We start from the raw sequence: 24906 nt of genomic DNA on the forward strand, positions 1-24906 counted from the left end.
TTTTCAAAACCCTAACTTTTGTAGGCCCTTGTCAAAAGTAAGTTTCAATATAGCCAAAATGGCACACACACAGAGTACTGGTAAACTGTCAGACAGCATGACAAAGTAGTATGCATCATAGGTAAACAAAAATATCCAGGACTCGGCCCATCTGACTGCACAAAAATGGAATCTCTCTCTAGGTTCTGCCTTTTATTGTCAAGAGAAATTAAGTTACAGTGAAGTGAGACAAACAATTTCAACTGGACCTGTGAAGCGTTATACTACACCTCTGAATTGTGCAATGGCCAACAACAGGCAAAGATGAAAGGAAGGATGCTAGAGTGCTAGTGGCAGAAAAGGAAGGATGCTAGAGTGCTAGTGGCAGAAATTATGTTTTCTCTCTCGTAGGTTCAACCCTTCTCTATCCAAAGAGCTCCGACTCTCATCAAAACCCAAACTATCTACTATAACCTCTTCCTCCAGAGCTTCCCTGAGACATCACTTCCCTTCCAGTCAGCATAAAATGCACCTGGCTAAAGTTATCTGCCTCACCAGCTCTGACCATTTCATACTCCCTCTCTGCACCCCTTCACTGGCTCCCTGCTTCTTCACTACATCAAGTTTCAACTTTTATCTTTACTTTCAAAGCCACAGCAATCAACATTGTCCTTTATTGGCTACCCAGCTAATAACACCAACCTGTTCATTTCTCCCACAACCATCTCCATGTCTCGTTACTGTATCATCCCGTACACAGGAAGTGGCCACCCTATTCTAGACCACCCAGCCATTACTCTCCTCTCCTCATTCCTTAAACTCAATTCTGCGATGGGAACAAGAATTGAATCTACAACATTAATGCATATTTATTTAAAAACTGACCAAGGTGCGCACATACCTAAATTGAGTAACAATATGACCTCATTGTTGTGTTCCTTGTTTTTCCTCACCACATCCCTGACCTACTGTTTACTACTGTGACTTGTTTAAAATTACATTGCAAACTCTTCAGAAAGGGATGTCGTCTTTCTACTTGTACATTAAAGCATCTAGCACAGTTTCACATGTTGGAATATTGAATAATATATTTAACCACCACCCTAACCAGGGGTTCACCCCTACTAGCTACATTGAGATAGTCTTTATGTGCACTTTGTCTACACTACAATATTACATTGGGAGAACTATTTCAACGTGCAACACTTTTTTTTTTTTTTAAGTAATACAAAGCCTATATTGTAAGCTCACTGGGACAAGAGCCACATCTTCCCAACCTCTGTTCATTACTGAACGCAATGCTGACGCTGAACAAACATTTTTTTGAACCACACTTAGCACAATGGGGTCCTGGTCCATGACTAGGGCTCCTAGGCACTACAGTAGGACAAATAATAATATAATTGTAGCTTGAAACAACATTTTGATCAACTCCAGCCCCCTGATCTTGCCTGTCATACACATGTTTTCACACAAAAGGATGCCCATGCAGCTTGCAATAGTTTTTAAAAACACCTAAAAATGACATTTTTCCTTCCCACAAAATATCAAGTGTTTTTACAATGTGAATTGTAAAAACCTCAGTAACAGAACCCAAGTTTTCAGAGTTCACTTTCACATAACAAATGCACTAGTTTCTTTCATCTAGTCACCTCAAGGTTTTGAAAAAAAAACATGCAAAACAATATTTGACACCATTAAAACTTGATGCCCTCAAAGGTATTTACAATCATGTATACTTGCACCCGTGTTGCTCGCATTCTGATCCTACCCCAAAATCCTCCCCCCTTTTTCCAACTTTTAACAATTAAATATTGACAATCATTTTCTTTTAAGGGCTTATCTTCACTAGGAACTTTAATTATGTTTACATTCTTTTTAACAATTGAGCTACAGTTAACATGATGTTACCTGACTTATCTGTGTAGACAACGATACCCATGTTCAGCACTATGACAGTTTCTTTAAGTAAATCTTGTTCCCAACTGGGTTTGCTCATAATTAGTGCAAATGATAATCATAACTTGCCATTGTTTCTACCAAAGGGGCAGCATCCTATCAGCTAACCCAACTGTAAAAAAACTGTTTAAAAGTATTTAAATACAAGTATATTTCCTAATGAAACTGATTCCCAAGAGCTACAGGGCAGGGAGAAGTTGAATACAATTTTACATTAAACTTTTCTGAAGAACTGATTAGATGTGACCCAGAATATCTTTTCCATCTTTAACTCTTAAAGATTGCATTTTGTAGATATGTAAAATATTGCTTGAGACATTTAGAATAGGACAAGACAAAGCAATATGCTATTTTAATTTTATACTCATACAACTCAAGAAAGAATGGCCCAGTGGTTAAGAGTTCTGGCACTGAAATCTTGGCTGTGTCACACATTTTCTATGTGACTATGAGCAAGTTAATTAATCTGTCTGTGCTTCAATTATCCATTTGTATAATAGGGATAACTACCTCACAAGGTGTTTTTTAGGATAAGTTATTAATACTGGCGAAGTGGTAACATACTCTGATTATAAATGTCACTGGAATAAAAGGCTTTGAATAAAAATACGAGATGAAAATAGACCTATTAGGTCTCATCCAGTCCAAAGCTTGGGAAATCTGCTGTGCCAGTGATGAAAAAGAAGCCTTTCCTGGCAAGAGAGCGCCAAAAACACAAACTATAGAAACTTTCATTTTGTAAAAGCGTACAGCCCTTGCGAATGGGAAAAGATCTTTCTAAAAGTGAATCAGTGACACCTTCAGGCTTCCCACACCAGCCCCTTGGCTGCTGCCCACAATTTCCCCAGGTATCACAAGAGCAACTCACGGGCCTGGTCAGTTATTCGAAGCCTGTCGAGCAACCGCGAAACTGACCAGAACCGAGTCAATTTCGCTCCGCAGCGCTTCTGCTCGGGGAAGCTACGATCCCTAGCACAGGAAGCCAGACCGGGACACCCCTCAGGAGATCCCCATGGACGCCACCTGCAGGCCCCCTTCAGCGCCGTAAGCCCCCCGCCCGGCCCCATGGCCAAAGCTCTCGTCAGCTCCCCCGCAGTCCCCCTAGGCCCGCGCCATAACTCCTAGCGCCACCGCTGCCCACGCCCCCTCCCCAGGCAGTCGCACCGCAGGTCTCAGCTACCTGCTCCTCCCAAGGCAGCAGCCATGGCGCCTCCTCCTGCGCGGGCGGCGGCCGCTCCTGGCGGTGTCTCCCGCAGCTGCAATGAGGGCTCGGAGGGGGGGGGGGAAGGCCTCGGGCGCAGGCCCCGCTCGGCGCCCGGCTGCAGGGGGCGAGGATACTCCGCCCTCCCGCCGCCCGCTCCGCACCACCAGCCGCAAGAGAACAACAAACTAGCACAACATGGCGGCCGCCACTGACGGCTGGGGGTCGCGGCCGCACAGCATCATGGGATAGTGGAGGGCCAACCCTTCCCTCCAGGAGCGGAAGGCAAAGAAAGGCCGCTGGTTGGTTGTCTGAGGAAGGCCGCGCCGAGGCTGTCACGATAAGCGCATGCGCCACACTTGCCTCTACCGGAAATACAAAAAGACTGAGACGCAATGCGCATGCGCCAAAAATGACGGACCCGATCTTGGTGACGTAATCCGCAGCCTACTGGACAGGCGTGTATCTACAGCCGGGGATGCTGGAGACAGTGCTGCGGGCTTCGGCGCGCATGCGCTTAGGGCTGCTGGCGCTGGGCTGGAGGAGAGCTGCTCCAGGGAGCGCGGTGGGCCGAAGTCGTCTTGCCTTGGGGCGTGCGCACTGGCTTCGCTGGCGTGACGCGGCGCAGCGCTGCTCAGAGCGGGGGCAGACCCAGTCCCGAGGGTGTGCAGGGCCTAGGGAGTGCTGCACCCACCTGCCCGGGCAACCCGTGCGCCCCTGGTGGCCGGGCCGGGGTCATGTGCCGAAATCCGGTCGGAGACTCATAGCAATGTAGGGCTGCAAGGGACCTCGGGAGACCAGCTCCCGCCCCGTGTGCTGAGGCGGGACTGACTCTAGAGCCCTGGTTTGCAAGTCGAGGGTCGCGACCCAGTACTGGGCCGTGGACTGTGAGGCACTGGGTCGTGGCGGCTCTCTCAGCACTGCCGACAGGCCGTTAAAAGCCCCATCGGCGGTGCTGCCCGGCTAAGACAGGCTAGTCCCTACCTGTTCCCACACTGCATGGTGCCCCGGAAGCGGCCAGCAGCAGGTCTGGCTCCTAGGCGGGGCAGCCACAGCCCACGGGCCTCCACACACTGCCCCCACCCCGAGTACTGGTGCCACGCTCCCATTGGTTGGTTCCTAGTCAATGGGAGCTGGGTGTCTGCTGGTGGGAGCCATGTGGAGCCGTTTGCGAGCCTCTGCCTAGGAGCCAGACATGCTGCTGGCCACTTTCAGGGTGCAGGGCGGTCCATGGTGCTAGGACAGGTGGGAAGCCTGCCTCTGCATCCCGGTTGCGCTGCTGACCGGAAGCCGCCGGAGGTAAGCCTGTGCGCCAAGCCCCAGCCCTGAGCCCCCTCTAAACCCAGAGCCCCTTCCTGCACACCTAGCCCCTCATCTCCAGCCGCACCCCAGAATCAGGGGCGGCTCCAGGCACCAGCAAGCCAAGCACGTGCCTGGGGCGGCAAGCCACGGGGGGCGCTCTGCCGGTCGCCACGAGGGCGGCAGGCAGGTTGCCTTCGGCGGCTTGCCTATGGAGGGTCTGCTGGTCCTGCGGCTTCGGCGGACCTCCCACAGGCGTGCCGCCGAATCCGTGGGACCGGGGACCTCCCGCAGGCAAGCCACCGAAGGCAGCCTGCCTGCCGTGCTTGGGGCAGCAAAATACTTAGAGCTGCCCCTGCCCAGAATCTGCACCCCTGAGCCCAAAGCCCTGACCCCCTCCTGCACTCCAACCCTCAGCCCCAGCCCAGAGTCCCTTCCCACACCCTGAACCCCTCATTCCTGGCCCCATGCCACAGCCCTCACACCCACACCCTAATCCTCTGCCTGAGCCCCTCCCACACCCCAAACCCCTCATCCCCAGCTCCGTTGGGTCACGGGCATCAACAATTTTATTCAACTGGGTTGCCAGAAAAAAGTTTGAAAACCACTGCTCTAGATCATCCCTGACAGATGTTTGTCCAGCCGCGTCTTAAAAGTCTTCAGTGGTGGAAAATACACAAGCTCCCTTGGAAGCATGTGCAGTGCTTAACTATCCTTATAATTAGAAGTTTTTCCTAATAGCTAACCTGGTTAAATGTCCCTTGCTGCAGATTACTTCTTGTCCTACCATCAGTGGACATGGAGAACAATTGATCACCACCCTCATAATAACAGCCTCTGCCATGTAAAAACTATTATTAGGTCCCCTTCAGTCTTGTTTTCTCTAGATTAAATTTGCTCGGGTTTTTTGGCTTCCTCATAAATCAGGTTTTCTAAACCTTTTATCATTTTTGTTGCTCTACTTTGAACTTGCTCCAGTTTGTCTACATCTTTCCGAAAGTGTGTAACCCAGAATTGGACACAGTACTCCAAGCTGAGGCCTGACCAGTGCCAAGTAGAGGTCACATCTCAGTGCAGGCAAACAGATTTTGTGTCTGAGCTGATAATTTTATAATGCTTTCACAAATCTTTTCGAGTAGCTGTGCTAGTGCTTAGAAATGGAAATGACCAACTAGATCGTGCATCCCCCCTGCCTAGGGCTCAGATTGGGTGAAAAAAGGTGGCAGTACTCCTATAAACTCCACCCACAAAATAAATCCCACCCATTGAGTCACCAAAATAAGATGCTATTTACACAGTCAATTGTGCAGATGGCCTTCTTGAGTTTAGCTCCTTCACTGTGGGGCTTGAATATGCCCATGGGCCCAGTCAGAATTCTTGGGCTCAGCTCCTTGATTGTAGGGGGGAAAAAGTTGTATTTCCAAAATGCCACCCACTGGTGACACCAAAGAGGGGTCACTTATGTTAACCACCACAGGGCATCTGAATAAGCTGCGATTGAGATGAATGGACAGTTCACACCTCTGAGAGCTACTGTGCCAGTCTCATCTCTGCATCAGTTACACTGAGGGCAGGTCTACACTAAAAACCTGTAGCACTTTAGTGAAGATACTGCAATGCCAATGGGAAAGCTGCTCCCATCGGTGTAGTTAGCTACTGCCTCTCGCAGAAGTGGATTATGTCAATGAGAGAAGCTCTCCCATCAACATAGGCTGTGTTGTCTACACTGGGGATTAGGTCAGTATAACTGTCGTTCAGGACGAATCAGGAGTATGGATTTTTCACACCCCTGAGCAATGTAGTTATGCCAATGTAAATTCAGCCTCCTTTTTGAGGTTTTCATCACAATCATCATGATTAGAGACTTACTTTTTGTCTCTTTCCTGGGACCCACCCAGACTTACAGCCAAAAATTAACTGCATTTTAACACACAGTCCTTCTGCAGGAACTGCCTGCTGGTACTTTAACACAACCCTTCAGATTGAATTTTACAGAGTCAGAAGGTACAATTCTGACCCCACTGAAATCAATGCTAAAACTTCTGTTGACTTCAGTGGGGCCAGGACTTCCCCCAGTACATCTTGGTGTCAACCTTCCTTTTGTGTAGATGCTTTGCAACACAAAAGGAAACTCCTTGAGGTTTCCCTCCAAACAGGAGAGTGAATTAAACCTGCCTACGCTCCTTAAGGAAAGGTTTGATGATTGCATCAATGACCCCCAGTGAAAAGCCATTACAAGATGCAAGTTTGCTCATGCTTCTAATATTTTTTACAGATTTTCTCTGAACCTCTTCTATTTCTCAGATGGAAAATTGTGTTCATTGAAAACAGTATTCAAAGTGAGGACATAGCATTAATGTATAAATTGACATTTATAGTATTTTCTTTATTGTTTTCTTTTTCTACCAGTTTGATTGCTTTTAATGACCAGCACTGTATATTAAATGTTTTCACTGAGTTATACTATATCAGACATATAGAGGGTTAAACAAACATGTTATATTAAACTGATATTACACTTGGGGCTAAGTTTTTCATCCTGCTTTGGGCACTTGATACTATTCTGATGGCACAAAGAAGCCATTTCTTGAAGGTTTCCGAACCCCAGTTGCACTAGTGCATGCATCCCACAAGTGGGACAATACTTAGGCAACAAAAGCAAAAGACAAAAGTCAATCTGTGTGCACTGATGACAGTGGCATATTGGTTGTTGCTGACCTTGAGCCGAGTTAAAAGATATACACACATATAAGACAGCCAGTATCTTTAATTACATTTCCCAGAGTGATAAGTGCAGAAAAGGGAACAGAAAGAAGATTAAAGGAAACAGGCAGAGGATTTAACATAAATATGAAAAACAAAACAATTCTGCAATGAAATCTGAAATAACCACGTTGTGCAGTAGCTGGACTGTATGTCTGCTTGTTTTATCACTGTAGTCTTCATCCTGTTTACCACCCCGTTATTGTTGGTTGTTAACCCACTTGTTGCATCTCATTTCAGTGTTAAGCTCTTCAGGGCAACAACTTTCTAATGTGACTCAGATCCACCAACTCATACACCTGAGCGGAGCCCTGCTCACACATGGAGCCCCACTGAATTCAGTGGAGTTTTGCACCGGCATAGAGAAATCTGCCCCCACATATAAGCTCGTGGCTCAGCACCTGGTACGAAGGGGCTGCAGTCACGATGGGGCCCGTAAACACTACTGCAATGCAAATAATAAATAGCAATAATTAATTCTGCTTTAATTTATGCTGTGTATTTCTTAAATTTCAATAAAATAAATACTAGGCCAAATGCTTCCCTAGTGGAACTCTATTGGCTTCACTAGAATTACACCAGGGATTAATTTGGCCCATTGTGGTTTTCTGGCATAAATTACCAACTGTTGGTGTTCTGCCCTTTAAAATTTGGAAGGCATATAGCGAAAAGCTTGCCAAATATGCAGGAGTTAGGGATGCACAGGGGTCCTACGGGGACCAGAGCATGCATATATAGGAGTGTAATTTGCCAGGAAGATCTAGCATTGAAATCCAAAGGCTAGACCTTTGGCTCTAGGTTAGCCCCCTTTGCATCACACTAGCAGCGCAAAGTATATTTAAAACTATCCTAAATTGAGAGCTGGGGCTTCCCGGGCTTTATGCTACCCACTCCCCTGTTCTGTGCAGGGGTTGTGTGAGGGTGGGCCTGAAGTGTGGAGTGGAAATGATGATGGCCCAGTCATGCTGAGCTCCAGAGAATTCAGGCCTGCAGAATGTTCCCTAGGGGGACCATTCTAGCTGATACAAGTTGGAGCAGCCTTGTGGCTGCTCCCATTACACCGATGGGCAATTTTGGTCCTTGGGCAGATGGAAAGGTGGCTTACAGCTTGGCACTGTTGAGAATGTAGCTCCAACATCTAACTGCTGTGTGATAACCTGTCTATCATGGGCCCTGATCCTCCTTCCATTTACGTTGTGGTCAGGGATTGTCTTAATCTGCTTTTAATGTACCACCATTCTAACCCCATTGTCAGCACTAATCACATACATTTTAAAGCTCCCATCACCTTCTGTGGGACTGAGATCCAACACTCAGTGCTTATACTACACTGATCACCCTGGTAACAAGCACTAAGTATGTTGATGTCCTACTCCTAGCAGACAGAGGTCTGTGTTACAGAGCCACTCCAGCAGGTAGTCTCGGGGACTCTCTAACAGTCTACATTTTCACAGTGCGGGGTGAGAGCTGCAGGCATCACAGGGCCTCTACTATGTATTTTGCTTCACCCACAGCTAGAACAGAATCTAGATTTATTGGCCTAAAGAGCACACAGCAGGATCTGTCTGTTTGGTCAGGCTTCTGCCTGCTGGGATTGGGAGGACATGAGTTCAGAATTAGTATGGGGTAGGGTTTGAGCCTGATCTTGTATCCAGGGGCGGCTCCAGGCCCCAGCACGCCAAGCGCATGCTTCGGGCGGCATGCCGTGGGGGGCGCTCTGCCGGTCACCGGGAGGGCAGCAGGCGGATCTGGTGGACCTCCCGCAGACGTGCCTGCGGAGGGTCCACTGGTCCCGCAGCTTCGGTGGAGCATCCACAGGCATGCCTGCGGGAGGTCCACCAGAGCCGCGGGACCAGCGGACCCTCCGCAGGCACGTCTGCGGGAGGTCCACTGGAGCTGTGGGACCGGCGACCAGCAGAGCCCCCCCGCGGCATGCCGCCGTGCTTGGGGCGGCGAAATGGCTAGAGCCACCCCTGCTTGTATCCTGCTGGAATTTAGTGACTGAACGGATGTAAGGAGCTGTAGGACTAGAACCTGAGATGTTTATTATTCCCACATTGCCACTGGAAGGCCAGGCAGAGCTACTGCCAGGGAACACTGTGGAGACTGGGTGCCGCAGGCAGTACCACCAAGAAGGTCCAGAGTGACAATATGTGGCACTGGTAAGCTAAGTGCCAGCTCTCGCCAAGGCCATAGGCATTAGCTAAGAACTGACAAACACAGCAGGAAACCAAACCAGTTCACATGTATGTTAGTTTTGTTCAAAACAGATGATAGTCTGATAAGAATGTATTTAGTGTTTAGACTCTATGGAATGCTTGTAAATTGCTACATGCATTAATCTCACTTGTAATGTCAGTATTCCAGGCTATAAGGAAATATGTAAGTTTTGCTCTACAACTTTGAAAATGTTTGCTCTGAACTTGTGAACCCAGGCACGGCCATTAAGAAATGTCACAATACAAAGGATTGGTGAATGGCCCTGTAGCAGGGTGGTCACCCGCTCCCAGCCTGAAAGGGTTAAAAGCCAGCCCTTGGAGAGGGCTGGGGCTGGAGCCTTAGGTGGGGCTGACTGGGAGGCAGCCACAGCAGTGGCCATGCCCCAAACAGACTCAGCTGGCCCCATAGAAGCCAGGAGCAGACACACAGTCTCCTCTAGCTGTAGAGGGAGACGGGCCTGGCTGCTGGGGAGCTAGAGAAGGTACCTGGAGTGGAGCAGGGCTGAGGGAAGGCCAGAGGAGCTGGGGAGCTCCAGCGTGGAAACCCCCCAGGCTGCGGCCTAGTATAAGGCCAAACAGGTACTGGAGTTGCAGGGGACAGCCCAAGGCTAGGCAGAGGCAGCAGGTCCAAACCCCTCCTTGCCTGTGATGAGTGGCAATTAGACTACAGGGGGCTAGATGGGGGCTGGCAGTAGCCATATACTGAGGTGAGGTGGGGATAGTGGGTGGGCGTTGCCTGGGGAGGGGATACCCAGAGACTGAGAGGTGTACTGCCAGGGGGCAGCACCCCAGCGTGCAAGGGGCACCGGGTCCGGGAGGGACACGAGGGCCAGAAGCAGCGAGTGGCGAGACTTCAGCCTGCAGAGGGCGCTTCGACGTCTGGAGAGTTAATTCCCAGAAGATACCAGCAGGAGGCGCCGCAAGGTGAGTCTGCACACGATTACAGGCCCTATCACACCTTGGAAATGCTATGTGCAAGGGAGTTCATCTCATGGACTGGGAGGCAAAAAGTGAAAGATAAAGCAGGGTCACAGGAAAATTGATCCTCTCGTTGCTGTTTGAACTGTCATAGGGCCAGAGGCATTAAACAAAGGCAGAGCTCACCACAGGACCCCCTGGGTCCATCCTGAAAGACATTTTGAAATGACAGTTTACCACATCTCTGTCATCTTTAGGAATCATAGTTATTTGTGTGTATATGTTTGCTTGCTTTAACCTGTAAATAATTCTTTTATTTCTTTTTCTAGCTAATGAACCTTTAGATAGATAGTTTATTACCGGACTGGTTACAGCGATTGTCTTTGTAAGATCTAGAGTACCAGTTGATTTGGAGTAAGTGACTGGTCTCTTGGGACTGGAAGCAACCTGAATGTTTTGTGATTTTTGGTGTGACTGACCATTTATTACTAAGTCCAGCTTGCCAGGGTGGCAAGATAGACTGGAGAGTCTAAGGGGACTGACTGTCTGTGACTCTATGGTATGTGGTATAGTGATCCAGAGTTGACATTTGTTACTGGCTTGGTGAAATCTAATTATAGAACATGCCTCCAGTTTGGGGTGTCTGCTCTGTTTTTGACAGTCTGCCTTGAAGTGGGCACTCACAGCTGCGTGCTGCTCCAGACAGTGTGACACAGAACCCAGCAGCCCTCTGATTGGTCAAGGGCACTATTTAACCCTGGGCAATCCACATAGACTTCAGGCCTGCTGCAAGTCCGAACCACGTCCTGTTTTCCAATCTCTGGTCTCTGACTCCAGCTTTACTCTGACCCTGACTCTTGCCTTCTGATTCCAGCCTGGTACTACCTCTGATCTCTGGTCTCCAATCTCGGCCTGAGTGTGACCCTGACTCTTGTTTAGAACCTGACTCTAGCCATTCCTATGACCACTGCTCTTTTTTATGGCTGTCCTTGATGTGTGGACACCAGCCAGCCGTGACCACTAGGCCAGACCACCAATGCCCCGTCCCACTTTTGTTCAGGTACACAGTAGTCTTGACTGTTATAGACCAACTGTCCAAAATGGCACACTTCATCCCCTGTGACTGCCTGCCCTCTGCTGAAACAGTGGCTCGACTCCTAGTGGTGCACATGATCCATCTTCATGGGCTTCCGAACGATATCAACTCAAACTGGGACCCACAGTTTGTCTCATGCTTTTGGCATGAAATGTTCTGGTTAATGGACCTTCAGCCTTTTACATCTTCTGCATCACACCCCCAGCCAGATGGGCAGTCAGCGGGGGTTAACCAAGTATTAGCGCAATACATAAGGTGCTTTGTCAACTACCATCAAGATAACTGGTTCTCCCTCCATCCTTATGCCGAGTTCTCATACAACACTACCAACCACGCCTCCATGGGGCAGATCCCCTTTTTTTTTTTGCAAATTATGGGTTCCATCCTCACTTCCACCTGGCCTTTCCATCTGTTACCAGATTTGCCCATTACTTTGGGGTATGCTCATTTATTCGGGTTACTTTTCTGGGGAAGGGGATTCTGTAATTCTATCAATGTACTGCTTGTGTCACTTGTGTGTTCATATGGAGCTCTACTTCTCCCTTCTGCAAGTCCCCTCCCAATGGAGCTATCCTGCAGGACCTCAGTTCCCTAGGGCTGGGTTTCTCCAGCCCCAGAACCGGATGAGCACACACCCACCCACACATACATTAACAGAGCAAGTCTGAGCGGACCGGGTCAGTCAGCACTGTCCCTTATATGTCCCTGGACTCACTGGGCTGGATGTAGCAGCACTTTCAAGCTGACTCTCCTTATATGCCCCTGGGCTCCATGGACTGGGTCAAGCAGCACTTTTAAGCTGTTACCCTTATGTGTCCCAGATTCAGCACGTCCCTATTCCCACTTTCACAATGCAATTGTACTGGCAGTAACCTGCTTGATGAGCAAACCCCACAGTATTTTGGGCACTGCAGGGATCTTTAGCTTAGGTAAAAGAAGCGTTGCTGTAGAGTGAATGGGGAAAGCTAAAAACACAAAAGAGTAAAGTTCAGCAAGAGAGAGAAAAGCAACCAACTTAACCATAGAAGTTATTTATTGAATAATAGTGATAACTACACAAGGAGGGCTAACCCAACAGAACACACATTATTAAAGGTTAATACCTAAGGTAAAAAGGAAAACAGAGAGAGAGAGAAGGGGGGGTCTCGCCCACTCCATAAGGCTTGAACTGGTAGGGGTTCCCAGGTGATGCTGGTAGCTCAGGGTCCTAAGGGCTGGAGACAGGCAGTGTCCCCAGCACGATCAGCCAGGAGAAAATGGAGTTCCAGTGGAACTGATGCCTAGTTTGGATCTAAGCATCAGAACCCTGACTAGAGGATGAGTAGGAATTTTTGTAGAGAAAATACAATGGTCCAAGGGAGAACACTAGATTTGTTTATAGGTAAGCTGACGACTCAAAGGTTTTCTTTAGACTAGACAATAGGAGCTGATCACTCTTGGCTATGGGTGGTGTTTTCTTCCAGGGAGCTCACAATGCAACTAGGCTGCTTCACTATTTGGATATCAATTAAGGGTTCATTACTAGAATTGGTCGATAATTGCTGAGCTGGCTGTGTGCAGACATTGGTTCATTAGCATCTGGAGCAGAGATTCCCATGATGCAGTGCTTCCCTGCTTTTTCTGGTCCCAGAATTCAGTGTGGTTCTCTGTTCTCCATTCTGTATGTAAATTGAGATGTCTTCCTGTCCCATCTTTCATGCAGATGAGGCTAGGGGAGTTGTCTCTGCTCTCCGTTCTGTATTCTAATGGAGATGTCTTAATCTTGTCACCCTTGTCAGGAGGGGTCTAGGTGTGTCTCCCAACGCCCTTCACTGCTCTCTGCAAGTTTTTTCCCTCTGATGGGTTTTGGTTTAAGCAGAGGCTGGGGGTGGGGGTGGGGTGTCTTTCATGAGTCAGGCTGGATACTGCACCCTGGTTCCCCAAGAACACAGAGGTGTCTGGTATCACATCAGCTTTCCCGAATCCAGCAGCTGCCGGCTGGATCCAATGAATTAATCAAATCCAAGAGGAGCTCAAGGATCACCTCAAAGATATGAAAAGGGACTATAAGCATTATACAGACCATCAACACCAGGAAGGCCCAGCTCTCACTGTGGGTCAGAAGGTCTGGCTTGCAGCAAAATATCTCCGTACAAACAGGACATCCCCTAGACCTTAGACTGTTCCAGATTTGTCAGCAAATCAATCCCGTCATCTTCAAATCACAGGTCCCTCGATCACTTAAAATACACCCTATTTTCCATGTATCCCTCCTGAAGCCTTACATAGAGGACCTCTCTCCTGACCGGTCCCAACAGCCACTCCCACCAGTCCGGGTCCAAAGGCATGAGAAAGGCTGGCCTCAACTCTAAACTGCAGAGGGGGAGACTGTACTACCTAGCTAATTGGGAGGGCTAAGGTCCTGAAAAGCACTCCTGGGAACCTGGTGTCCATGTCCATGCCCCTGACCTGGTCAAAAGTTTTCATCAAGACCACCTGGACAAACCAGGCCCAACAGTGGGGCACCCCTGAAGAAGGGTAATGTAAGGATCCTTGGGACTAGAACCTAGGTCTGTAGAGCCTGGGATAGCTGACATTCCTACTAGGACAGCAGGCAGAACAGATCCAGGCAACACTGTAGAAATTGAGTGCTGCAGGAAGTACCGCCCAAAGGGTCCAGAATGACAGTAGCCTGTGTAGTTAGTCATTGGTTGCATGTGTGTTCTTTTTGTGTGCTGCACTGAGAGCCCATACAGCAGGCTCCTATTGAACTGCCCAATAAGACCACAAGACATGGTTTAGTAGCAAAGGCACCCACCCAGGTTTACTGTCGCCGAAGAATGGTAGTATCCCCGTAGAATCTGTCGGCTGCTATTAAGAGATGTATGCCCATGACAATGGACTCAGCTCAGTGAATGGCAGGACTTTCCATTCCGCCCTTGGCTGGCCAAAGACACTCCCTCTGAGCCTCCCCTTTATACATTGATACAAACAAGTTACATATTGCCCCCTAACATAGCTAGTTACAACCCTTTACCTTGTACAGGTTGGTTCGATCAAAACATCTCTATTCATCACCCTGTCATCCTAACCTTATCTTTACGAGGGGGTCAGTGTGTCCTTGTATCATCTTCAAGGCGTGCGTTTACACCATAACCCTGTAGCGGGGTGTTCTGGTACCACTCTTCTGCATGGGCGGCCTGGGTTAGCAGTGGCTTAGTTTCCCCTGGCCTATTATACCTGCCGCCCATGCCCTTCTGTAATGTGTTTGCATGAGTGTCCTGTGCCTAGCACTTCTTAGGAACGTGTGTGTTCTATACCAGGCCTGTTCTTGCTAGTTTCTGTGAACTTGCAAGCAGGCACATTTTATAGCAGGGCCTGACTTCTACTCTCAGCCTGACTTTTGCTAACTTTGCTTTATATTAGCAGGGCCTGACTACTACTTTAGTTCAGGCCTCAGGCTCATACCGGGCCTCATGTCTCAGGGTTTTTCTTTCTACTATAGCCTATGGCCCTCTGATTGGTCAAGTACATTATTTAACCCTGGAGGGTGCCCCAGGAAGTTGTCTTGGCAACCACATTGCTTTCTGGCCTGTTGTAACTCCTGATCACATCTTGTCTTCTGATGACTCTGACTCTTGCCTTCTGATTCCAACCTCGTACTACTTCTGGTTTCTGACCCAGGCCTAACTCTAACTCCGACTCTTGCTTATTGACCATGGCTCTAGTGATTCTTCCGACCCCTGCTCATGGACTACTGTCTTATGGCTGTCGTCAACATTTGGACACCAGCACATCTGTGATCACCAGGCCAGACTGTCTAGGCCCTGGTCCCTTACAATGGATGTTATTTGATGTTTTGCACTTGCATTTGATACTATGAAAATATCTTGCCAGTGCTTTATTTTAATAATGGGTTTATTTATAAAGAACTGCAAGTATTAAACAGTTTTCTAAAAATACACTTGGATGTGTAGCAAACAAGATAACTTTGGGTTGGCTCTGATGTTCATGGAAGGTTGATTTTTAAAAAGGAATCTTGATACTAGGGCAGTGGTTTTCAACCTTTTTTTGTTTGCTGACCCCTACAAAATTTCAAATGGAGATGCAGACCCCTCTGGAATACTTAGACATAGTCTGTGGACCACCAGGCATCCACGGACCACAGGTTGAAAATCACTGTACTATGGTATTCGTTGCTGTGTAAACACTACTGATGTATGTTATTGGGTTAATTCTCCTCTCACACTGGTCTACGTAGACATCAATGTTACACTGATGTGAACTATAGTCCTATTACTTACTATCAGGACTCACCCCTGGGTGTTCTCATTCACTGTGTTTGTTTAATTGATTTCACAATGTTTTTTAAATGATTTAGGGATATATTCACTTTTACATTGTGCTGCTGAGCTGCCTCTGCATTTTGACTGGGCCAGCTCCTATACATGTTCTATATGCAGAACCTGCATTGACATCCATCCACACATGAAAGGCTGGCAGGATCAGGCCCTTAATATGCCAAATCAGTTTCTTCCTGGGCTCTTTCATTTATCTGGTCAATCCAGCAGATTTATTTATCACAGGCTAACCACGTTAAGCTTTGTTTATAATCAGTTCCTTCCTGCCCAGGAACAGGTTACGAAACATGACCCATTACAGCAGCCACAATACAGAGAGCCAATAGAGACGCTTTGTCCAATACAGACACAATTTGAAGTGCTCTCTTGTATAACAAATTATTGACTTCATTGTTCATAGTATTACGATTTAATTAAGCGATAAGGCCCATCATGATAGTGGTCCTTTATCTGTCAGATAAGGATTTGCCAAGCTTAGCCCAAGAGGTCTTTATCTGAGAGATAAGACAAAGATGCGTTGGTGCCTTCTTGCTGTTTTAAACCTTTAATTAAAAGGACCTTTATATTTTTAAGTTCTAGGTTGTTGCTTTTTCTTTCAACACTTGATGGTTTAGTGTTTGGTAAAGATTGTGATGGGTTTTTATAGGAAGATTATAATGAGAAGGAATGTGGCCATAGTCCTTCATTAGGTAAAAGTGACGGGGCCTGTAGATTTTATTTCCAATGTATCAAGACATCCATGCAGATGGAGATTGAGGGCCTGGTCTGAAGTTTGAGTTCAGAAAGATTCTTCCCATTGTCTTCAAGGGGCTAGGCCGGGGGTGGGCAAACTTTTGGCCTGAGGGCCACATCTGGGTATAAAAATTGTACGGTGGGCCATGAATGCTCATGAAATTGGGGGTTGGGGTGTGGGAGGGGGTGAGGGCTCCATGCTGGGGGTGCAGGCTCTGGGGTGGGGTCAGAAATGAGGACTTCAGGGTGTGGGAGGAGCTCCAGGATGAGGCAAGGGGGAGTTGAGGGCTCTGGCTGGGGGTGTGGGCTCTGTGGTGGGGCTGGGGATGAGGGGTTTGGGGTGCAGGAGGGAGTGCTTTGGGCTGGGACTGAGGGGTTCAGAGGGCGGGAGGGGGCTTTGGGCTGGGACAGGGTTGGTGGGGGGGGTTGAGTGCAGGTTCCGGGCGGCGCTTACCTCAATCAGTTTCCGGAAGCAGTGGCATGTCCCCCTCTCCGCCTCCTATGCAGAGGCGCAGCCAGGTGGCTCTGCATGCTGCCCTGTCTGCAGGCACCACTCCCGCAGCTCCCAGAAGCGGTGGCATACCCCCCAGTGGCTCCTATGTGGAGGCGTGGTGCCAGCCATGCGGTCCTGCATGCTGCCCTGTGCCAGCCATGCAGCTCTGCGCACTGCCCCATGGGAACTGTGGCCAATGGGAGCTGCTTGGGGTGGGGGCAGCGTGCGGAGAGCCCCCCGCTGCTTCTGGGAGCCATGCAGCAAGCCCTCCACCTGCTCCCCGGCTGGAGTGCCGGAGCGGGACAAGCCCTTGATCCCAGTCCCTGGCAGGGGGATTAAAAGGCCTGATGGGCTGGATGCAGCCCATGGGCCGTAGTTTGCCCATGCCTGGGCTAGGCCCTTAAGTGAGCCAAATTCATTGCTGATCTTGGGGTGTAGTGGTTATTCCTGGAATGAATTTGTCCCACTGTGTCAAGAAGCTCAGAAGAAGTAGTGTTAGATGGTTCTAACAGAGCCTTTTACTTTGAAGGCAACTGTTTAAAATTATTGGGTATGATCCTCAGTTTGTGTGAGCTGAATTTCATTGAAGTCAATGAAGCTAAGACAATTTATACTAGCTGAGGATCTGGCCCATTCATTTTAGTATTACACAACAGTTGTGTAGTATCCTGAATTTACCCTTCACTTCACAAATGCAAAGACATCCCTGCCCTGACGAGCTTACAGTCTAAATAAGAAAAACACAAGATCACACTTCGGATGAAGGTTGAAGGCATTATTAGTGCTGAGGGAGGAGTGACGTTTTAAGGAGGAGTCTGAAGGAGAGGACACTTGATAAATGAGGATCCAGACAGCATTGCAGGCAGCATAGGGGGCAGCATGACAAATGGCACAAAGCCATAAGCAAAGAAAAGAGACTAAGGGCTAGTTTGTGGTTGAAGTCACCGGGTGTGGAAGGGTCACACTGCAATGGAAGCCACTGGAGGAATTGTTCCTGACACCTTCTCACCATGAGGTGTGCACCTCCAGGTAAAACTAGTGGTAAATTGCCTGGTAATCTTGCACATGCTGTTTGGTGTCTGGTCAGTAACGAAAGGATTTCATTTCCAGTGTTGACAATCTGACATCTTTTATGGGCAATTGATTCATTTTTTAAAAAATATGCACACAGAAGCCATAAGTGGCTGGAAAGGTATGAATTAAAATGTATACTAAAGACGATTACTCACATATTTGCTTAGACCTGGAGCTGCAGCAGCTGAGCTTGGATTATTCTCTCTTGGTCCAGCTACCCTTCAGCAACTGCCTTGTGAGCAATTTTTATTGTTTGTTTGTTTGTTTGTTTGTTTGTTTGTTTTTTGCAACTTTGAAAAATGATTGTGTGACTTTGAGTTTGTTGCCTCAGAGGAAGTTCTAATCACAAACTCGCCTTTTCTTATGACATCCCATTCTGTAACTCCTGCTGATGAGGAGACAATGGGACAGATCTCTGCTGGTGAAAACTGGCACAGTTCCACTAAAGTCAATCAAGCTATGTAAATTTACTCTAGATGACAATCTGACTCAACAGGTTTCTGAAATTCCAATTTTTATTCCAGGAAAAAAATATTGTCTGACTGCTTCTGTAGGCATTCTGCTGATCTGTTCATTCTTAACAACTTGTAAACAAGATCAGAACCTTTTAATTAGATTAGTTTCAACACAGAGTTACTTGGTACATGAATTTGATATAAAAAGAGGGCTTTCTTTGGTCAAACCACTCTGTGACGGGACCTTCCCAAATCAAAAATGTTCACTCTCACACTACACAGTTGCTCAATTCAAGAAAGTAGTGGTGGAAGCTCCAACTGTGTGTCCACTGTCATTCTGTATTATAATTCAATGGCAAACTAATGATATGCAAGCTTGATCCTTCTGTAATACTTTTCCTTGGAAGTACGGCTCTGCCTTTTCTGCTGTCAACCTTCATTTAGAGTGCAGAGAATGCTGCATGACTTGAAAGCAGCAGTAGGCAATTCCCAGTCTAAGCTTCAAACATTTACATATTTATGCTTGCATCTGTGGAGTAAATATACTATGAATAAATCCTATTATGTCTGAGACTGTACTTACAGTATAGTAGAAATATACAGTATGGTTATGCAATCTCAGGTATGCCTTCAGCATCAATATGGACATAAATTTACTAAAGTATGTATTGTTAACATGGTATTCAGTTTCCAGGCCCTGTTAGAACACTTTGTATAATATGAGACAATAATGAGGAATAAGTCGTTTAGTCTTAAAGCAAAAATTCAAGGAAGACAGCTGCTGCAAGTGTAATAATTTTGCAGGAAATAACAATCCTATTATGTTCTATTATACTATGGTTAAATTTTGTTACTGCAATTTTAAAAGTTTTGTGCATCCAAATGTGCAATGTATTACAGCCGTTCATCGAAGGCAACAGATTTTCAAACGACACCGTCAGGTATTATTAATACAGTACCATACATTTGCATATTTTATTGCCAAATTTTAGTGCAGTTTTCTGGGAAGAAGAATGTTTTAGAAAACTGAATATTAATGCAAAGGGTGTTTTAGGAATTTAATAAATGCAAAATAATGAAAACTGCCTATTGTTTGGATTTAAACATCTCCCTGCAATCAGAGCACAGCAGCATTATTAACAGAGTGCAAGAGAAGAAAGAGTGGTTAGAAGAGAGGCAGTGTGTTCACTGGGCACTAGCTTGGAAGACCGGAGATGCGGGTTGTAGTCCTGGTTCTGCCACTGACCTGTTCTGAAATCTTAGGCAAGACACCTTCTGGTGCCTCTGTTTCTCTTCCCACCTTTGTCTATCTAGACTGTAAACTCTTCAGAGCAGGGACCATCTTATACTCTGCCTCTGGCCAGTGTCTAGTGCAATGAGGTCCAGATCTCTGTTGGGATCTCTAGGTGCCATCATACTTTAAATAATGATAGAAGCAGAAGTGGAACTGACTAGTCTGTCATTCCACTAACTGGATAAGCAGCGTTAGGGATTATAACATTAATTTTTTTGTTTAATTCTTTCCATTTTAACAAGCTCTGGGGCCTGCTCCTGCAAATACGTATTGCCAGACAGCATATTACTAAACATAGTCCCATGGAAGCCAGTGGGACTATTCACAATAGTTCGCTCTGTGCCTGTTGGTATTTGTAGGACTATGACAGGGTGGACTAGGCCCAGAGGCCGCTTGCTGGAGGCCTCAGTGTCCTGCAACACTCGTCCCAAGAAAGGAGCAGTAGAGGAGTCCATCAAGCAGCCTAGAGTGGCTGCAGGGGAAGCAGCCAATCAGGGCCCAGGAGGTCTGTATAAAAGTTGCTGCAGAGCTAGAGATAGTCAGTTCCTTCCTGTAGCTAGAAGAGTGTAAATGGTGCTCCTGGCTGGCTAAAGGGAACTGTAGCACCATGGACAGCTCAGTGCTGGCAGGGATTGGGGCAGTGAGGAAGAGCTTTGGCTCGGTGCTGGCCTGAGCTTAGATGGTCCCTGAGGTAAGGGTGAAGCTTTGGCAAAGGCTGGGGCTGCAGGGAAGTGGCCAGGAAACTGAAAGCAGTGTAGTTAAAGGGACATAGGGGCATGTGGCTGCTATTCTTAGGGTCCCTGGGCTGGGACCAGGAGTAGTGGGTGGGCTGGGTCCCCCACATAGGCCACTGGGGAACTGGCCTACAATTGGACAATAATAAACCCTCAGAAGGGGATGTGAACTACTTAGTGGCCCAGCTGGGGCTAAAATAGACCAAAAGGGTGAAACCATTGCACACAAGCAGGAAGCCTTGGGGGCATGGCAGATACCAGGACTGGGATTATGTAAAGACCACAGGCACACCTGATCAGAAGGAATGCTTGTGAGAGGTGGGTGCCAAGTCATTGCTAGGATTGAGCCCTAGGATGGTGAGGACTTTTTTTTTTTCTTCTAGGGCTCAATTTTGCATCCACTGGTGCCAAAGGGAATGTTGCCATTGGTTCAGCGGGTGCAGGATCAGGGTCCTGATGATCCTCTTTGGGAGAAGTTAACTGTCAGGGTAACAAAGAACAAGCCTTGCTCAGTGCTTTGTTTTAGATGGTGTGATCTTTAAATAATACACAAATGCAGCCACTCATACTCACTGTAATTAAGCAACGTGTCTGTGGACTTCCCTATACCATCCTCTCAAAGCGGGGCCTTGATTTTCTTGGGCTCAATCCAGCTCCCACCACCACCTATAATAAGGCCCTCTCTTCTCCCCCTAGCTCCATCCCTGCCTGCTTGCTACATACCTCAGGCTCTGGCAACCTCCTCAACCATGTGTGAGGTTCAGTCTTCCACTGGTCGTCTGCTACATGGATCAGAAATGAAACTGAAAAGCAACCCTCAGAGCAGAGTGATTAGGGATTCCAGCCTCTGGTGCCAGAGTCCGGCAGGACTGTGGCTTGATGGCAGGTCAGGGGAGCAAGAGCATGTATGTGGCAAGGAATGAGAATGTGCAATTCATATGCAGCTAAGGCTGCAACTGGGTAGGCTACAGCTGTCCCTTTCCTCCCCTCACCCCTTCTCATCCCAGCATCAAGTTGTGAAAACCATGCACCTTTCTATTCTGACCAGTAATCATATCTCAGAGTGTTGTCCGAGCTTCCCTTTCTACTTTATGAAATACATTAGTGCTCTGCTCCCAACTAAGTTTTGAGAGAAGTAATTTTCTTTCCAGTATGAGGGAGTATCTAAAGGACACTGTCAATCCCGCTCTATTTGGGATGTCTCTCGGAGGGTGAAACAGCCGCTCTCAGACTTCTTGAAGAAACAAACCATGGAAGTTCTGAGACACCCCCATTTTGCCTCTGGTGGTGTGAGGTACCTTCCACTTGTGACTCACCAAAACAGCCATAAAAAAAATCAACCAGGGACCCTTTACATCTAAGGCACTGGTTAAATTCTGGCCCAAGCTGCCAGTGACAGTTGTGTGATGGCCTGTAGGAAATCAGTGGAAAGTCTCAGACACATTTCTTGTAGACAGGTGTCCACATCACAACTGATGCCCTTGTTCACAGTCTCACCAGAGAGACCAAGGATGGACAGTTGCCTGGTGTAGAGACTGAACTATCCTTTGGCAGTTAGAACTAAAAGAGCTGACTCTTGAGCCACATTCGTGGCACAGTGCAGGAAAGGCTGTGCTATAAGTTACCGGTACTTTCTCTAGATAGAGCAAATTGTACTCTCCAGTGTTATTGGACTGGCACTATAATTATGCTGGGAGGAGAGAGGGAAATGAGTTGATCAAATGTTAAGTTACAGTAACTCCTTGCTTAATGCTGTAGTTATGTTCCTAAAAAATGTGACTTTAAGAAAAACGATGTTAAGCTAATCCAATTTCCCTATAAGAATTAATGTAAATGGGGGGGTTAGGTTCCAGGGAAATTTTTTTTCACCAGACAAAATACTGTATATTATATAGATATACACATAGTATACATTTTAAACAAACAATTTAGTTCTGTTCACAGCTATGATGATTGTGAAGCTTGGTTGAGGTGGTGCAGTTAGAGGGTGGAAGAGGGAGGGATATTTCCCAGGGAATGCCTTGCTGATAAATGATGAACTAGCACTCGGCTGAGCCTTCAAGGGTTAACACGTTGTTAATGTAGCCTCTCACACAAGGCAGCACGAACGCGAGGGAGGGGGAGACAGCATAGCAGACAGACACACACCTTGTGTGTGGGGGAGAGAGAGAGAGAGATGCACACTGCCCCTTTAAGTAAGCAGACCCACTCTTAAGTGCATTGTCTTTTTAAGTGGATCAGGAAGTTAAGACAGCAGCTGCTGCCCCAGGCTCTCTCTGTCTCTCTCCATCCGTGTCCCCTCCCTGCTCTATGGAGAAGAGGTGAGCAGGGGAGAGGGGGACACCCTGACATTAGACCCCCCTCTCACCCCCCTGCACAGCAAGCAGGAGTCTCTGGGAGCAGCTCCAAGGCAGAGGGCAGGAGCAGCACATGGCAGTGGGGGGAGGGACAGCTGACCTGCCCAGCAATTGATAGCCTGCTGGGTGGCTGCAGCACAGGGAACTTAGGGGAGTGGGGAGCTGGCTGATAGGGGGGCTGCTGGTCCACCCTGGTTATAAGCCCCCACAAGCTAGCTGCAACGGGCTGCTCTTCCTGGAAGCAGTGGACAAAGCAGGCGGCCGCCAAACGACGTTGGAAGGGAGCATTGCACAACTTTAAATGAGCATGTTCCCTAATTGATCAGCAATGAAACAACGTTAACCAGGACGACTTTAAGTGAGGATTTACTGTATTTTACTTTATGTTTGGAAGGGAAAAAAGTTCCCAAGGGCAAAGCATGGCTTATCCGTGTAGGCAATGAATTCTGAATTAGTTCACTTCCCCTCCTCACTTTTCATTTACATCCTTATAAAAAAGGCATAACTCCCGAGCAGGTGATGACATTACAAAGGGACAGGGCTCCCTCTTACGTGTACAAATGGTTAGGACCCAATTGTACCCTGTCCTGGGCAGGTGTGCGAGGGAGTGAGGAGGAGTGGCAGCAGGCAGCATTCCCGACAGACTACAATCCTCTTGGGGAGTGAAGGTCCCACTCTTTGATGGTTCTCTGGAGAATCCACTTACAGGTACTGGAAGCGGAACAGGAAGGAATAAACTAAAGGTGAGACCACGGCCTCTTTTCTCTACTCTGTGGCCAACAGCATTGCCTGGGTGTGGAGAGGCACACATGTAAGGGTGGAAGAGATGCCATTTTTGTCATGTGCTCCTTGGAAGCCTGAGTCTGACAGTTTCTCCTGGGGCTTCCATCCTTCAGCGTAGCTGCTCTCCACCCTCTCCAGGCCATGGTTTAAAAGCCACAATCTGGCCACTAGTGCTTGTGAAATGCAGTTGGTGAGTTAATGATACAATGGACTGACAGGCTGCAGGGCTCCCCCTTCAAATATTTCAAATACTCAGGCACCTGTTATTGTTTAATACATTTTGGTCCAGCTCCTCTCCATGTTGTTGTTCTACCTTGCACCTCTAGTGGTGACACCTGTTGGTAGAATTTGACATGCCACCTCTCTCAGGGGCTCCTGTGGCACCCGGCCAGAACTTAAAGCTGCTCCCTTAGGGGAGGGGAACATAGGAACTGCTACCTGGCCTCCCCCGAATACATCCCACCTCAGGTAAAGCTGTCCCTTTGGGAAGATGAGGGTGTAATTCACACCACCCTCTGTGAATCCAACCTCTTGAGGTTAACATACACAGTATCTTGTGATAATGCCTAAATGGCTAGGCTCCTTTTTATGAAAGAAAGGGACTTGGTTTTCATGAAGCTGGGGTGCTGTGACCACTACTTATTACACTTATGCTAACTGACTCATTGTAACCTTGTAATCCAGTGACTATTGGATCTATCTGTTGTGTTTCAGATCGTAAGCAATTTGAGGGCAAGGACTGTCTTTTTTGCAGAACATTGTACAGTGCCTAGCACCACGGGTTCCAATCTTCGATTAAGGCCACTAGGTGCTGCTGCAATACGATTATTAAACAACGACAATTGCTACATGCTTCACATACTGGGACGAGAACTAGATGAAGAATATGAATCAGCCTGAAATGTTGTTCTGCTCTGAGCTGTGACTCAGTAAACTGCTACTGGGGAAGGAAGGGTTTCATAGCTGTTGTCTCTTTGCAGTCTGGAATAAATTTGCTTCAGTCATAAATAAAAAGACTCGGCTTGTTTCAGTGCATTGCAATGTGGAAATAGAAAAACCTGTCTATCGAGTAATTTATACTGTGTTCATCAGCATGGTAGGTGATTGCACTGGTTATAGTGCAGTTGGCTGGTAAGTAAAATGTTCCATTGCTCTGCCTTTCCAATATACCATGGCAAAAATGGAAGGATAGCCACCTACCAAGGGAAGT

General features: G+C 47.5%; 1 protein-coding gene and 1 long non-coding RNA gene across 7 annotated transcripts in view; one reads left to right on the forward strand and one right to left on the reverse strand.

Annotated features, from left to right (window-relative positions):
* RBM33 (RNA binding motif protein 33) overlaps positions 1 to 3488 on the reverse strand; it is a 162346-nt gene extending 158858 nt beyond the window's left edge. For 3 of the 6 annotated variants that reach the window (XM_045004270.1, XM_045004271.1, XM_045004269.1), the window contains exon 1: positions 3119 to 3487. In XM_045004270.1, the coding sequence (XP_044860205.1) occupies positions 3119 to 3143 (25 nt within the window). In that variant the 5' untranslated portion in view covers positions 3144 to 3487. Of the gene's footprint in view, positions 1 to 3118 lie in introns of all 6 variants that reach the window. The other 3 variants (XM_045004268.1, XM_045004267.1, XM_045004272.1) reach the window with 2 other exon arrangements.
* A 77-nt stretch (positions 3489 to 3565) lies between these two features.
* Positions 3566 to 24645, forward strand: LOC123363369. The gene is made up of 3 exons (XR_006576734.1): positions 3566 to 3704; positions 23509 to 23656; positions 24411 to 24645. It is a non-coding gene; the product is annotated as an uncharacterized LOC123363369 (long non-coding RNA).
* Positions 24646 to 24906: the final 261 nt, after the last annotated feature.

Source organism: Mauremys mutica, chromosome 2 (genome assembly GCF_020497125.1).
Source record: "Mauremys mutica isolate MM-2020 ecotype Southern chromosome 2, ASM2049712v1, whole genome shotgun sequence".
NCBI lineage: Eukaryota > Metazoa > Chordata > Testudines > Geoemydidae > Mauremys > Mauremys mutica.